At 38.5% G+C, this 15483-nt stretch overlaps 1 protein-coding gene across 1 annotated transcript in view; it reads left to right on the forward strand.

The window, feature by feature from the left end:
* The window catches only part of DNAH8 (dynein, axonemal, heavy chain 8), a 349054-nt gene that overhangs the window by 101419 nt on the left and 232152 nt on the right, over nucleotides 1-15483 (forward strand). Inside the window, exons 28-31 of the mRNA XM_011986894.1 lie at nucleotides 9176-9372; nucleotides 9903-10029; nucleotides 12485-12720; nucleotides 14515-14619. Of these exons, the coding sequence (XP_011842284.1) occupies nucleotides 9176-9372; nucleotides 9903-10029; nucleotides 12485-12720; nucleotides 14515-14619 (665 nt within the window). The remainder of the gene's footprint in view (nucleotides 1-9175; nucleotides 9373-9902; nucleotides 10030-12484; nucleotides 12721-14514; nucleotides 14620-15483) is intronic.

Below are 15483 nucleotides of genomic sequence, written 5' to 3' on the forward strand. Positions count from 1 at the left end.
AAAAAACAGCATTAAAATAGTAGAAAATGTATATGAGATTACTAGTTTGCTTCTAAGACTATCGGGTCATTGTATTTTCTTAGTTCTCTGCAATTTAGGGCTCTGTTATAAGTAATATTCTCTTTGTGTAGTGTGGCCTTTTAAAAATGTTCTTTATTGTTAGGACTGAATTTTGTAGCATAATAAACTGTTAATGAAATTTTAGGTTAAGGTTAATCAGCTAGATGTCCATCTCATTGCAGCCATAATGGGCGAAAGCGATCAGAAGATATTATTTCCTTTATAAAAAGTGAAGTACATCTTGCAATTCCTAATGTGGTAAGTATTATTAAATACACTGATATTTTGGTAAGTTACTTAAGAAGTATAGTACTAGAACTGAGCTTTCATTTAGGGTGACATTCTGGTCCTATGTATTTTTTCACTTTCCCTCACTATTTAACAAATTGGAAATGTCATTTATATCTGTTATGAAAAAGTCACTTCTGGGATGGGCACAATGGCTCACATCTGTAATCCCAGCACTTTGGGAGGCCAAGGTGGGCAGATCCCCTAAGGTCAGGAGTTCGAGACCGTCCTGGCTAACATGATGAAACCCCGTCTCTACTAAAAGTACAAAAATTAGCCAGGCGTGGCAGTAGGTGCCTGTAATCCCAGCTACTCGGGAGGCTGAGGCAGGAAAATTGCTTGAACCCAGGAGGTGGAGGTTGCAGTGAGCTGAGATCATGCCGCTGCACTCCAGCCTGGGTGACAGAGCAAGACTCTGTAAAAAAAAAAAAAAAAGTTACTTCTGTATTAGCTCATGGTGTATTGAAGGTCTTGTGAAAGAGTTGAGTTAGCCATCTGTTCTGCCATCAATTAGCAAGCACCCTACCAATTGCCTTGCTTTTCCTTACTTCAGACATTAAATTATCTAAATAAAATCATCACAGTTGTCCAGATCCCTACCCCAAACACATGTCTGTGAGGCAACCCACTAAGGTAAGGATGGCAGAAGAGAAAGATAAAAAGAGCCTGTGCCCTGAGCATCTGAATCATCCGTATCTTCCCGTGGCACTTATCTCTACAACTACCCCAGCTGCTGATGGGCATCTGGAACTCCAAGCCACATGGGATGGCTGAGCTGCCTTCTGCGATGGGTCAAAGGATAAGGCCAGGCAGAAACGTGACTCACCTAAAACCACCTTTACATGGTCTGACCTCCTGAAGGATAGCGTCTTAGCTTATTTGGCACATTTCAAAGAACTGAGGTCAGACTCTTGGTGGTGTAGCTTCTTCAGTTACTTTGTTTCATGGATTTCTAACACATAGTCTGTAATTTCCCACTGCATTCTGCCACCCCCATGGGGAAAAGGATGACAAGTACTAGTTTGGCCTTTTAAACAAAATCGAAATGTCATTTCTGTTATTAAAAAGTTACTTCTGCATTAGCTCGTGGTATAATAAAGCTTGCAGGAATCGATAGCCGGAAAACTTCAGGATAGAGAAAATCTGCATCGCCCCCACACCATCTTCCTCTGTCATTCTCCCCATCAAATCAGCCTTCCACTGGGCCAGCCGAGGCTTGCCCCACTCAGTGGGGAGTGGAGGGGGTGAAAATCGAGGGATGGACTGTATGTGCTGGCAGTATTACACATTTGTTTCTTCTTTCCGCAGGTGATGATTCCTAGTTTGGATGACATTCAACAAGCCATTAACCGTATGATCCAGTTAACCCTGGAGGTCAGCAGAGGAGTGGCTCACTGGGGGCAACAGCAAATCCGTCCCATGAAGTCAGTCATTCCCAGCCCCACCACTACTGACCTGACCCATCAAAACACAGGAAAACTGCCGAAGAAGGAAGAAAGTAAGAATGTAAAATTAGTCAATGATCTTACTGATCCTTCTTGGATTTGATAGCATATAGATTTTTAAATTATTTTATATGTTTGATACATTTCGCGTTTAAAAAATAGTATGTTTCATCTTAAATGTAACATGCAGGCATTTTTTCCTGGCTTTGGGTGGTGGGTGAAAAGGATTTTTAAATCCCTTGTCTACTGTGATGATCTTAAGTTAAAAATTAAAATAAGTCTTAGCACTAATTTTACTTTCTGCATGATAGTAGGTTGGATAAACTTAACATAAACATAAATTCGTTGCTTAAGTAATTATGAATGTGATATGATAGTGACCCAAAATTTCATGAACCTTTTTTTTTTGACACTTCCTGCATAGAAAGAAACTGGTTTATTTTTTATTTTATTTTATTTTAGTTCCAGGGTACATGTGCAGGATGTGTAGGTTTGTTACATAGGTAAACATGTGCCATGGTGGTTTGTTGCACCTATCAGCACATCACCTAGGTGTTAAGCAAGCATGCATTAGCTATTTTTCCTGATGCTCTCCCTCCCATCACCCCCCATCACCCACCAACAGGCCCCAGTATGTGTTGTTCCCCTCCCTATGTCGGTGTGTTCACATTGTTCAGCTCCCACTTACAAATGAGGACATGTGGTGTTTTGTTTTCTGTTCCTGCATTAATTTGCCAAGGATAATGGCTTCCAGCTCCATCTATGTCCTTGCAAAGGACATGGTCTCATTCTTTTTTCATGGCTGCATAATATTCCATGGTGTATATGTACCACATTTTCTTTATGCAGTTTACCATTGATGGGCATTTGGGTTGGCTCCATGTCTTTGCTATTGTGAACAGTGCTGCAATGAACATAGGTGTGCATGTATTCTTATAATAGAATGATTTATATTCCTTTGAGTATATACCCAGTAATGGAATTGCTGGGTCAAATGGTGTTTCTGGTTCTAGGTCTTTGAGGAATTGCTACACAGTCTTCTACAATGGTCAAACTAATTTACATTTCCACCAACAGTGTAAAAGCATTCCTATTTCTCCTAGCTTCATCAACATCTGTTGTTTCTTGACTTTTTAATAATTGCCATTCTGTCTGGCGTGAGATGGTATCTCATTGTGTTTGATTTGCATTTCTCTAATGATCACTGATGTTGAGCTTTTTTTTATATGTTTGTTGGCCGCATAAGTGTCTTCTTTTGCCAAGTGTCTATTCATGTCCTTTGTCCATTTTCTGATGGGGTTGAAAAACTGATCTCTTCAACTGGTCTCTTTAACTTTCTAATGGGATTGAGAAACTGGTCTCAAAACTATGTAGCTTTCACTGTGGTTCAGGGAAAGGCAAACTGAAAACAACAAGATACTAGGTGAGGCCTAGTGTGGTAGCTCACGCCTGTAATCCCAACACTTTGGGAGGCCGAGGCAGGTGGGTCATCTGAGGTCGGGAGTTTGATATCATCCTGGCCAACATGGCAAAACCATGTCTCTACTAAAAATGCAAAAGAATTATCCAGGCATGGTGGTGGGCACCTGTAATCCTAGCTACCGGGGAGGCCGAGGCAGGAGACTCACTTGAACTGGGAGGCGGAAGTTGCAGTGAGCTGAGACTGCACCATTGCACTCCAGCCAGGGCGACAGAGGAAGACTCTGTCTCCAAAAAACCAAAACCAAAAACACCTCCAAGATACCAGGTAAGCTACATAACCAGGTGGCTCAGACCCCTATGACACCTTTCTATGTTGCACTAACATTGCTTTCTCAGCTTACATCTATGGTCTCATGGGGTGTTCCCTACAACCAGCTAATAAAGGATGAAAAATCTCAGGACTGGTCTATTCGAATTGGCTTAATATGTTGTTGTCAGCTGAAAATGGACTTTTATTGCACTACAGCCCACTCAGGAGTGGCCCTAAAGGGCAGTGAAAAGGGGAATTTCCCCCAGTGGGCATAGCTTCAAGCAGTATAACTTTTTTAAGGAGAGTGGTCTGAAGCGAAGATACACGTGGACTCTTGGGCAGACGAATGGCTGGACTGATCATTCAGAACCTAGAAAGAGCAACTTTGGAAAATCAGAGGCAAGAAGAGCTAGGGAAAAAGCATGTGGATGGATCTGTGAATTTATATAAAATACCTGGCAAGATAAATCTTAGTTCCTTCAGGGGCTGATCGTAATCCTGAAAGACACAATCCAATGCCATAATCTCAAATGTTGAAATCCCAAAAGATCAAAATCCCAAAAATATAATTCTGGAAAAAATAATAATTCTTTTAATAAACAATTCTTTTAAATATATCTATTTACATTTTTAAAGGGGGATTTGATTTTCAGAATTTTAGACCTGGATTTTATACTTTCAGGATTTAGATTTTAGGGATTTTGAGCTTTTGGGATTTCAATATTTGAGATTATGTTGTTTGGGATTATGTCTTCTGAGATTATGGATCAAACCCAGTTATTTCTTCAGAGAGGTAAAATAATTTTTCCAAAATCACAAACCTAACGAGAGGGCTGGGAATTAATCCATATAAGAAGATTAGTATCTATTTTTTTTTTACTTTTAGTCCAATGTTTGCCGTTATTCTTTATTCTCTCCTTAGTCCTTCTATATATTTTTCTATTACTGTAGCAGGCTAAATGTAAAACTAAAAATTGCTAGATGCAAAAATCTCCTTGGACTTACCAACAATCTTGCAAATGAGAATTCTATTCTCTGCAAAATTATCAACCAAGTACAATATAAATAGACATTTTCAGACATGCAATGGCTTTTAAAATGTACCCTCAACACACCCTTTTCTGCGAAGTTACTGAAGGTTGTAGTCTTCCAAAATGAGAAAGCAAAAGCAAAAAAAAAAAAAGATGTACGATATTGGAAACAGGAATAAAATGCAGCAGACAGGTGAAGGGAATTTCAAGGTGAATGTTGAAGGGTGATTGTGCGGTGACAGTTATGTTCTAAGCGTAGAGGGCACCCAGTGTGACTTGGGAATCAGATGAGTTTTGACTACTCTCACCAAATGCTGGATGCCGTTATATATACTGTCCTTTAACTTGAAGACAGAATGCCGGGGTAAACCTGGTCTATATTCGTGTCTGGACTTTCTTGTTCTCACCATGTGCTGATGAAGTTGCTGCTCTACACTCATTGCTCTGGGTCAGCTGAGGAAACTTATTTATTCCTCAGAAGCATTCTGCCTTGACCAACTACTGAGAACTGGAGGCAGGTAATTGTGATATAAGGAAATAGAGATCAGCTCACTATCCTGGCCATATTCTTGCTGGACATTTATTACTCGGCTCACAAACACAGTGCTGCCAGATGCCCTGATTGTCATGACACATGTATTTTCTAGGACTCATTTGTATCCTGCCCCATAGCTTCCCCCACAAAGGGCTTTTGTAAACTTATAGAAAAGATGAAGCCAGACTAGTCCCAGAGACTCTTTTCTTGGAGGAGCCTTCATCTCACATGAACAATTAATGTTCTTTCCTTTACAGCTAGTTTTGTGCCTACTGCTCAGTTTTTAAAAATTGTTTAGGGATAAGCATGTTGATTTATTGTAAAGTTTATCTTCAAAGAAAATTCAGGATAATGGTTGCCTCTGGGAGTAAGGGAAGGGAATGGGATTAGAGAGGTGCCTAGAGAGGACTAGTCTGTTGGTAACATTCTGTTCTTAATTTGGTGGTGAGTACATTGGAATTCATTTTTTCTTCTTCTTTAATATACATTTTATTTCTTGTGTTTTATATATGTTTCTGTAAGTATATTTCATTTACCCACACAGACATAAATATAGCTTCTTAGCAAACCAGGAATAAAATGGATTTTCCAATAATGTCATCTGTAAAAATATTTAGAAGTATTCCATTCCTAATAAAATGAAGAATAAAGAAGGAAGCCCACTATTATCATTTTTATATGATAGTTTACTAGAGATCTTCATTATGAAATAAGACAAGAAAAAACGAGAAGAGTTGGAGAGGAAGACTGAGATTGTCCTTTTTTAAAGATTATACATAGAAAATCCAGGAAATCTAGAAATAATTGTTACAACCAATAAGTTCAGAAATATGTTTATGTATAAAAGATCAACATACAAAACCCCCAGTTTTTACATTTCTACATTTACCAGTAATACAGTTAATATATAGTAGAAGCATATATTTTTTTGTTAGCCGCAAACCATAAGGTCTTTAACAAATAAATATAAAAAAAATTTGCACAGCATTTTTGGAGAAGATATTACTGAATGAGATAATGGGGAAGACAAGAATAAGTCCACATCATGAAGAAGTCTATTCTTTGATTAATCTATAAATTCAATACAATTCCAAAGAAATCACAATAAATTTTTTTCTGTGGTCAACTTGATTTATAAATTTGATTGTAAAATTATATGGAAGTGAAAAGAGTTAAAAATAGCCAAGAAAAACTGGTGGTGAAGAAAAGCAAGGTAGGGGTTCCTGCCCTGCCAAATACCTAGGAGTATTACAAAGCCAGGCTAAGAAGGACAGCCTTTTAATGATCCAAAGATAGATAACATACAGCAGAACAAGAGAAAGAGTGCAGAAATACTAGTACATATGAAAATATATGATATAAGTGGATTTACGAATCAGTGGAGAAAGAATGTACTGTTTAATAAATGTGGCTAAGGATTTGCTTCCATATGGAAAAACTTTCAGTAGTATCTTTTTTTTTTTTTTTTTTTTTGAGACGGCGTCTTGCTCTGTCATCCAGGCTGGAGTGCAGTGGCCCGATCTCGGCTCACTGCAAGCTCCGCCTCCCGGGTTCACGCCATTCTCCTGCCTCAGCCTCCCGAGTAGCTGGGACTACAGGCACCCGCCACCTCGCTTGGCTAGTTTTTTGTATTTTTTAGTAGATTAGCCAGGATGGTCTCGATCTCCTGACCTTGTGATCCGCCTGTCTCGGCCTCCCAAAGTGCTGGGATTACAGGCTTGAGCCACTGCACCCGGCCTCAGTAGTATCTTAAATTAGATACACGTCATACCCACGATTCTATATCCTGTAACACTATTCCATCTATTTTACAATACTTTTAGAATAAAACAGCGCAATATATTTAAAACACCAGGGTGGGGAAGGACATATGAAGCTCAAACCATAGAAGAAAAGATGTTTAAATTAGACTTCTTTATATTTAAAAACATCTTTAAAGGAGCTTTAAATTTAAATGACCATGCTGAAGTCCTTTATAAAATGTTAGCCAACTGAACCGAACAGTATAGGAAAAGGGTTGTATAGTGTGACCAAATGAGGTTTATTCCACAAAAGCAAGGTTGGTTTAACATCCTAAAATATACCATATGAATAGAATAAAGGGCAAAAACTCATGATCATCTCAATAGACATAGAAAAAATATTTGACAGAATCCAACACCCTTTCATGATAAACATGCTCAACAATCTGGGAATAGAATTAAACTTCTTCAACCTTATAAAAGGCATCATATCTAACACTGAAAGCCTGAATTGTTTCCCCCTAAGATTAGGAACAAGTCAAGAATACTAGCTCTCACCACCTCTACTCAACATTATAGTGTAGGTTCTATCAAGTGGATTAAGATAAGTGAACTAAATTGAAGATACACAGATTGGAAGGGAAAAGGTTAAACTGTCTTTATTAGCAGATGACATGATCTTGTATGTAAAAATAACCTAAGGAATCAACGCTCATACACACACAAAAAAAACTATTAGAAATAATAAATGAATGCAGTAAGACAGTAAGACTGCAGGATACAAGATCAATATACAGATATCAACTGTATTTCTAAATATTAGCAATGAACCATCTGAAAATGAAATAAAACAATTGAATGCACAAAAGGAAGGAAGAATAAAATACATTTAACAGAAATATAAGGTCTGTACACTGAAACTGCAAAACACTGCTGAAAGTTATACCATGAAGAAATACATCATGTTCATGGGTTGGAAGATCCAATATTATTAATCTGGCAGTTCTCCCCAAATTGATCTATGGATTTTATACAATCTCTATCAAAATCCCAGAAGGCTTTTTTTTGTTGCAGAAGTTGATAAGTTAATCCTAAAATTTGAACAGAGAATAAGGGAATTCAAAGGACCTATAATGGCCAAAAAATTTTGAAAAAGAACAAAGCTGGAGGACTTACCACTACTTGGTTTTATTTATTTAGAGATGGGGTCCCACTCTGTTGCCCAGGCTAGAGTGATGTGGTGCAGCCTCTGCTCACTGCAGCCTCTGCCTTCTTGGCTGAAGCAATCGTCCCCTTTCAGCCCCCGAGTAGATGGGACTACTGGCATGTGCCACCATGCTCAGCTAATTTTTGTATTATTGTAGAGATATGGTTTTGCCATGTTGCCCAGGCTGGTCATGAACTCCTGCACTCAAATGATCTCCCCGCCTCGGCTTCCCAAAGTGCTGGGATTCCAGGCATGAGCCACGGTCCCCAGCCAGCTGGAGTCAAAATTTATCTTCAAAAGATGTATGTTCAAGTTAGCCCTCATTATTAGAAGTGATGCTTAGTCCACATTTCTCCTGTCAGCCTGGCCACAATTCTTTTATTTTGGCTTCTTTTATCTCTATTCGAATTGCATATAATGACAAAAACTTTGAAATTCTCCACCGAGAGTCTTTCGGATCTAATTTCTTCAACCAGTTTATTTTAGGGTCCTTTTTAGAGTAGGTGGATCTGCCTAGTTTTCAATTTGACACCCTAGAAAAATAAAAGCATTGGTGACTGTTGAAGACTGTATCAAACTGAACAGTCTAAGAAAACTACACAAATACTGTATCAGTAGAAATACCAGGTTTAACAAGCAGGAAGCCAAGATGCCAGATGCTGAGTATCTGCGGTGCTGACGTTTAAACACCCCAGCAGAGGTTGTCTCATTTAATTCTCACGATTACATCCACGAAGACTAAATACTTGGCCCAAGGTCATTTGGTTAATAAACTTAATGTCTGTCCTTGAACCACTGTGCTGTTCCTCAGGGTGGAAATTTCAACGCTTTTAACCTTTTCTTAAAGGACGTTAACATTTTGGGGGGTTTTAACCAGTGTCTTTCATTTATCTGCTCTGAATAACAGTTCTTCTACATTAAAGAAATCTAGATCCCAAAATCTGACACCATAGTTTAATGAGCATCCATGAAGATAGCAAGAGAATAGCCCTTAATTACTCGAAATAGCTCTTAGTTTCTTGGAGGGAGAGTCTTTAAGAAAATAGAGTTTGAAAAAGAATCAGAAATATTAAAACTGATAATATTTAAAGTTGAATATAGAAGTTATTTATAGTGTAAAAACATCTGTTTTCAGGATCTTTTGAAGAAGTTATTCCTGCAAGAAAGCTGAAGAATTTTTACACGGGGGTAGCGGAGCACAAGGATATTTCTAAGTTGGTCCTGCTCCTTTCTTCCTCTGTAAACTCCCTAAGAAAGGCGGCTCATGAGGCCCTGCAGGACTTTCAGAAGTACAAGACTCTCTGGACCGACAACCGCGATGTGAAAGTGAAGGTGTCTTTCCACTGCTTGTGATGTCGTTTGGGTTTTGTTTGTCTCTGACTCTTGAGGGTGGACCAGGAAAATATCAGGGAAAATGACAGGAACTCATGAGCAGAGGCCAAGAATCTATAAATACCAAGCACCTGTCACCTTCTAGCTCACGTAATTCTCACATGGACACACTGAGGCAGTTGGTATTACTGAGGCTCAGACAAATTTTGTTCAATTTCCTTAAACAATTGAGTACCAATTATGTGCCACCACTGACTAGAGGCCAGGTATTCAAGGGTGCATCCCACTTCTGTAGACCCAGCTGTTTTTCAGTAAGAGAGTCAAGGGAACTTTAGAACTCTGAATAACCATGCCCGGCAGATGGTGAAATTCCTTGCCTCCCGGTGGACACCCCATTTCTTACCCAGCCACTGGCCCCATTGCACACACAAGTGTAAAAGTGTATGAGCAAATGCAATTTTCTAATGTAAGTTTGGTAAGATTTATATTGTTAAAAAATTAAAGAAAATATTGACTATTTCTTACCACAGGGATTTTTGGCTAACAACCCCTCTCTGACTGAAATCAGATCAGAAATTCTACGCTATGCTACTTTTGAACAGGAGATTGATGAGTTGAAGCCTATTATTGTTGTAGGAGCACTTGAATTACATACAGGTATTTTAAAAATATTTATTATGGAAAGTATCTGTACTTTCACATGAAGCATTACTTTATTTAGCAAGCAATTATTAAGCTATCTTGGTACAATAGTATTATATGAAGATATAATAATAATAATATACCAAGGTATAATAATAGTATTATACCAAGATATAATATTATTATACCATTAAAAGTAATGGCAAAACTGCAATTACTTTTGCACCAACCTAATATAAATGTTAAATAGTTTTGGGCCATTGATATTCTTTATACACACATCCATAGACACACTATACAGGCCGATTCCTCCACTGGCAGTCAAACAGCTAAAACTATAGGTGAAATTCTCTTTTGGGTTACTGTGAGGAGGGGCTTGTATACATGAGATGGGAGTCAAACAGTTTGAAGTCTGCCAAGAAGTTGATCCATTTGGGATTAGAGTATCAAAGTATGATGAGACAATCATTAACGTTTGAAATATGAAGATGACTTATTGCTTGCTGTAGTGACAGAGAGCTGTACTGGTCAGGCACAGTGTACCTGGCAGGGCAGACTGCTCGTCTCATGCAGGGTGTCTGGGCAGCATGCAGTTGAAGGACTGTGGACGTAGATAGGTTGACATCATCTGTATAAGGATGTTTACTCAGGTGAGACTGTTGTAGGCTGGTTGGCACTCAGAGGTGGGTTTATTGGAGTAAGTCTTTCTTGACTAGTTGACATTCAGAAGAAAGGGCCTGACATTGCTTGGGTTGCACACATATGAGAACTGATGTTGACTTGCTCTGTGGTTTGGGTTTAAAGCTGGTTGTGGTGGCTCATTGTTACCGTGGTTACATAACAATCAGTCTTATCCTAAGTTTGTGGGAAGATTTTGTTCTCAGACAGTATTTGAATGAGGTATTTTTCATCCATTATCTACCTTAAGTAGATTTTCAGGTCTGTTATCAAGAAATTAATGTAACTGTGGCTCTTGAATTTGACCACTTGGGTAACTTGACCTCTTTAACCTCCATTTCCTCTGCTGATGAAAATGACAGTATTCACCTCACGAAATGCTTTATATAAGATGCTTAGCATAGTACCCGGCATATGATTGATGTTGAATAAATATTAAATATTGTTATTATATCTGCCAAGGAAGTACTTGTGCTTCTCTGAGGAAGAAAAGTACCAAAGGATTACAAGTACTTGAGGGGGATTATTTATCTGGAAATCAGAAACTATGCATCAGTGGCATAATTACAAGAACTTCTGTAGCGTTTTGGAAACTGTACACTATTATTTTTTAAAAGTTCACATTTGTCTCCTCATAATGGTTAGCACTATGCTCCACAGTACAAAAAGCAACCGTAGTATACTGATAGAATGGGCTGGGGGGCTTGTTTTTGGAGAGTGGAATCTAAAAATGGGAGAGGTGATGGTAGTTATAAAGAAAGGGGAGGGTGGGCTGAATCCCCGAGGCCTGAGGAAAAAGGTCCCCCCAGGGGACCTCATGAGATATGATCTCACAGCCTCAATCACCAGGCTGGCTGCATGGTTGTTCTCAGGCCACGCTTTCTCCTCAGCACCAGAGGCCTCTAAGTTTAATGGTTGGAAGGTAAGAGCAGAGCAACTGTGTTTCAAGCTTGGCAGAATTGGGGGGGTGTAGGAGTACTGAGAGGTAAAAGGGGAAGGATTGATAAGGCAGAGTTGACTAGTTAGAGCTGTTTTGTTTTCAAGAACAGAAACACATTTGAGCTATGTTAAGGGAGAAAAGGTTTATCCCAGAATCCAAAGTGCAACTGAGCCTTCAGAATGGACCAGAAGCAGGGACAGTATAGGAAGCTGAGGAAGTTCTTTCTCTCTGCCTCTCGTTTCTTCTTCCCTCTGTGCATGAATTTTTTCTGCTTCCCAGACTACATGGCGCCTTCTCAAGCCTCATTTCAAATGCTCTAGAAAGGACTGATTGGTCTATAATGTAGGTCATGTTGACCTGGGGCAACTGGCTAGGTCCAGGGTCCAGGGTCAGGGTAGACAGATACTCTGACCATGTGGATGATGTGGGGAGTAGAAAAGCAAGGAACCTGTGAAGTCACGGCTTGATAGACAAAACAATAAATTTCGCTCCACTTCATGGGATCCCTCAAGAAAAATGTGGAAATGAATGAGGGCCACTAATGGGATGGTCAGAAGAAGTGCAAAAGTCACACAGAACAGTGATAGAACTAATTTCAGAAATGCTCCCCCATGGGCTGTGGTGTCAAAACTCATGCACATCTCCATAGGGATACATGCTTTGTGGGGAGAGGAATTAAGTCTCCAAAATCTAGTAACCTTATAGCACATATAATTCCTACTAACCACATTTCAAGTGTTCAAAAGCCACATGTGGTTAGTGACTACTGAATTGGACAGAGGAATTATAGATGCCCTTATAGTTTCAGAATGCCAGTTATATTCTAATTTAATCTCTTCTTGTCTTCATCAGAGCCAATGAAATTGGCCTTATCCATCGAGGCCAAGGCATGGAAGATGTTACTCTGTCGATACCTGAATGAAGAATACAAAAAGAAAATGTCAGACATGATAGCATTTATTAATGAATACTTGAAAAAGTTATCTAGACCTATTCGTGATTTAGATGATGTCAGATTTGCAATGGAAGCCTTGTCTTGCATACGTGATAATGAAATTCAAATGGACATGACTTTGGGACCAATTGAAGTAAGAAATGGATTGCATTTTTTTTTCTTGGAATGCTTTTTTTTTTTTGTTTTTTGTTTTAAAGAAACAGAGACACACTAAGAAAGTGGTTCTTTAACATATTCATCTATTATGTAACACAGTCTGCCTATTTCTAGTCTCTGATGTTGATGTCTTTGGGAGAATTTTGGCAATTATCAACAGTGAACAGTATACAAAAGACACTGTTGTAGTACAAAGGAATATTTATATATTAATAATGCTATACTGGGGTAGGTAGTATTTAATTTTTGATACTGGCACCAACATTTTATGGAAAGAAATAATTGCCCCTTGTCATGTCAGTCCCAACATGTTAGGCAAGTTCTCCCAATATCTTTGGCTTGCCTTAGAAACCAATTAATAGGTCTCAATCATGACCGGTGGTGTACCACAGGCAGTATGGCGGAAACAGTGCCCTCAGGCTCCATAGTAAACTGCTGCAACTTAGATCAATGAAAGATGTTTTTAGGAAACAGTATGAGTTTCCTATTGCTGCTATAACAAATCACCACAAACTTAATGGCTTAAAACAACATAGATTGTTTATTTTGCAGTTCTAGACATCAGAAGTACAAAAATGGGTCTAATGGGGCTAACATCAAGATGTCAGCAGGGCCATGTTGCTCCTGGAGGCTCTAGGGGAGAATCCATTCCTTCCTTTTTCCAGCTTTTAGGGGCTGCCCACGTGCCTTGGCTCATGGTTCCCTTCCAGTGATGCCATCACTTCTAGCCCCATTTCTGTCATTGTGTCTTCTCTCACACCTACTTTCCTGCCACACTCTTTCTCTTATGTGGACTTTTGTGATTACATCGGACCTGCCTAGTTAATCCAGGGTGATCTCCCCATAGCAAGCTCCTTAACATAATCATATCTGCAAAGTCCCTTTTGCCATGTAAGGTAGTATGTTCACAGACTTTGGGGATCAGGACTTGGACAGCCTTGGTGAGTTTGTCTATTACTCATTTTTAGAATGTTTTAGAACTAATATTATTTAGAATTTCTGATACATGGTGATAAAAATCAGGCTTTTGATTCTTTTTATTATTGTTTTGTTGTCTATAAACAATGCACTGCCTCATTGCCTGCAATATCTGGGGAACTGACACCACCACCACCTCCTTATGGTACCCAATATTTATGACTGTTTTATGCTTTCTTCAACCCATTGAGAGTTTATACTCTTTGGTAGCTAATAAACTTTATACTTTTACTGCTTTAAAAAAATGTTGGTATTTGGGGATTTTGGATGCTGACCAGCCAGACTTCAAGATATAATAAATTATTATATCAATTTTTCCCTGACTGCGGAAGCTTAATTCTTTACCATACTGTTTTTTTTTGTTTTTTTGTTTTTTTTTGATGAAGACAATTACTGGGCATCCCTTGGACCCTGGGTCATTCAAGTTTCTTTTCTTTGGAGTATCTCCTACATCATTTCATTCTGTTCCTTGTATAGTCAACCCCTATTTTAATACAGTCTGTATCTTCTGTGGTGTTGACACAGGGTCAAGAAGGAAAAAGAGAGACATATACATCTCCATCAGAATCACCTAGGTGCTTATTAAATGCAGATTTCAGAGCCCATGATCCAGAGTTAGTATCTGGTAGTCAGAATCGAAAGGTGCTTTTTATACACTTTTAATTTTGGAAACCACTTTTCTAGAACATGCCGTGTTCTTCTAAGACATAGGAATGTGTTTCTAGAAGGCATCTAAATGATTTGGCAATGGCTTTCCCTTGTGATATTTCTAAACTCGACCTTCATCCTGTAGGAAGCCTATGCTATTTTAAACAGATTTGAAGTTGAAGTAACCAAAGAAGAATCAGAAGCAGTTGATACCTTAAGATATTCTTTCAACAAATTGCAGAGCAAAGCTGTAAGTATGAATTTAATTACATTATTTTTTTCTTAAGTCACTATCTCCAGGAAAAAAAAAAGTATTTTATACCTTTTTAAAGCTTAATATACAGTCGTGTGCCACATAACAATGTTTCAGTCAACAACAGACTGCATATGCAACGGTGATCTCGTAAGATTATAATACCATATTTTTACTGATCCTTTTATATGTTTAGATATACAAATGCTTACCAGTGTCTAGAATTGCCTTCAGCATTCAGTATAGTAACATGCTGTAGAGGTCTGTAGCCTTGGAGCAGTAGGCCGTACCATATAGCCTAGGTGTGCAGTAAGCTATTCCATCTAAGTTTGTGTAAGTACACTCAATGACGTTCACACAACGACAAAATCACCTAATGACTCATTTCTCAGCCTATTACCATCATCAAGCAATGTGAGACTGTAAATTATTTTAATGACTTTATTGAGATAGAATACACATACCATAAAGTTTGCCATTTTAAAGCATACAATTCAGTGTTTTTTAGTATATTCACATCATTGCTTAACCACCATCATTATCTAATTTTAAAACATCACCCCCCAAAAGAAACCCCATGCCCATTGGCAATCACTCCTGATTCTCTCTCTTGCCTCAGCCCTGGCAACCACTAATCTACTTTCTGTTTCTGTGGGTTTTCCTTTTCTGGACATTTAATGTAGACTAAATCATACAATGTGTGGTCTTTTGTAACTTGATTCTTTCACCCAACGTAATTTTTCAAAGTTCATCCATATTGTTCATGTGCGAGGACTTCATTTTCCTAATGCCGAATGAGAGAGAGCATGTTTTCATGTGGCCATTTTATTGGTCATTTGTATATCTTATTTGAAGAAACGT

The sequence above is a fragment of the Mandrillus leucophaeus genome, unplaced genomic scaffold (assembly GCF_000951045.1).
Source record: "Mandrillus leucophaeus isolate KB7577 unplaced genomic scaffold, Mleu.le_1.0 Scaffold3, whole genome shotgun sequence".
In the NCBI taxonomy this organism is placed as follows: Eukaryota; Metazoa; Chordata; class Mammalia; order Primates; family Cercopithecidae; genus Mandrillus; species Mandrillus leucophaeus.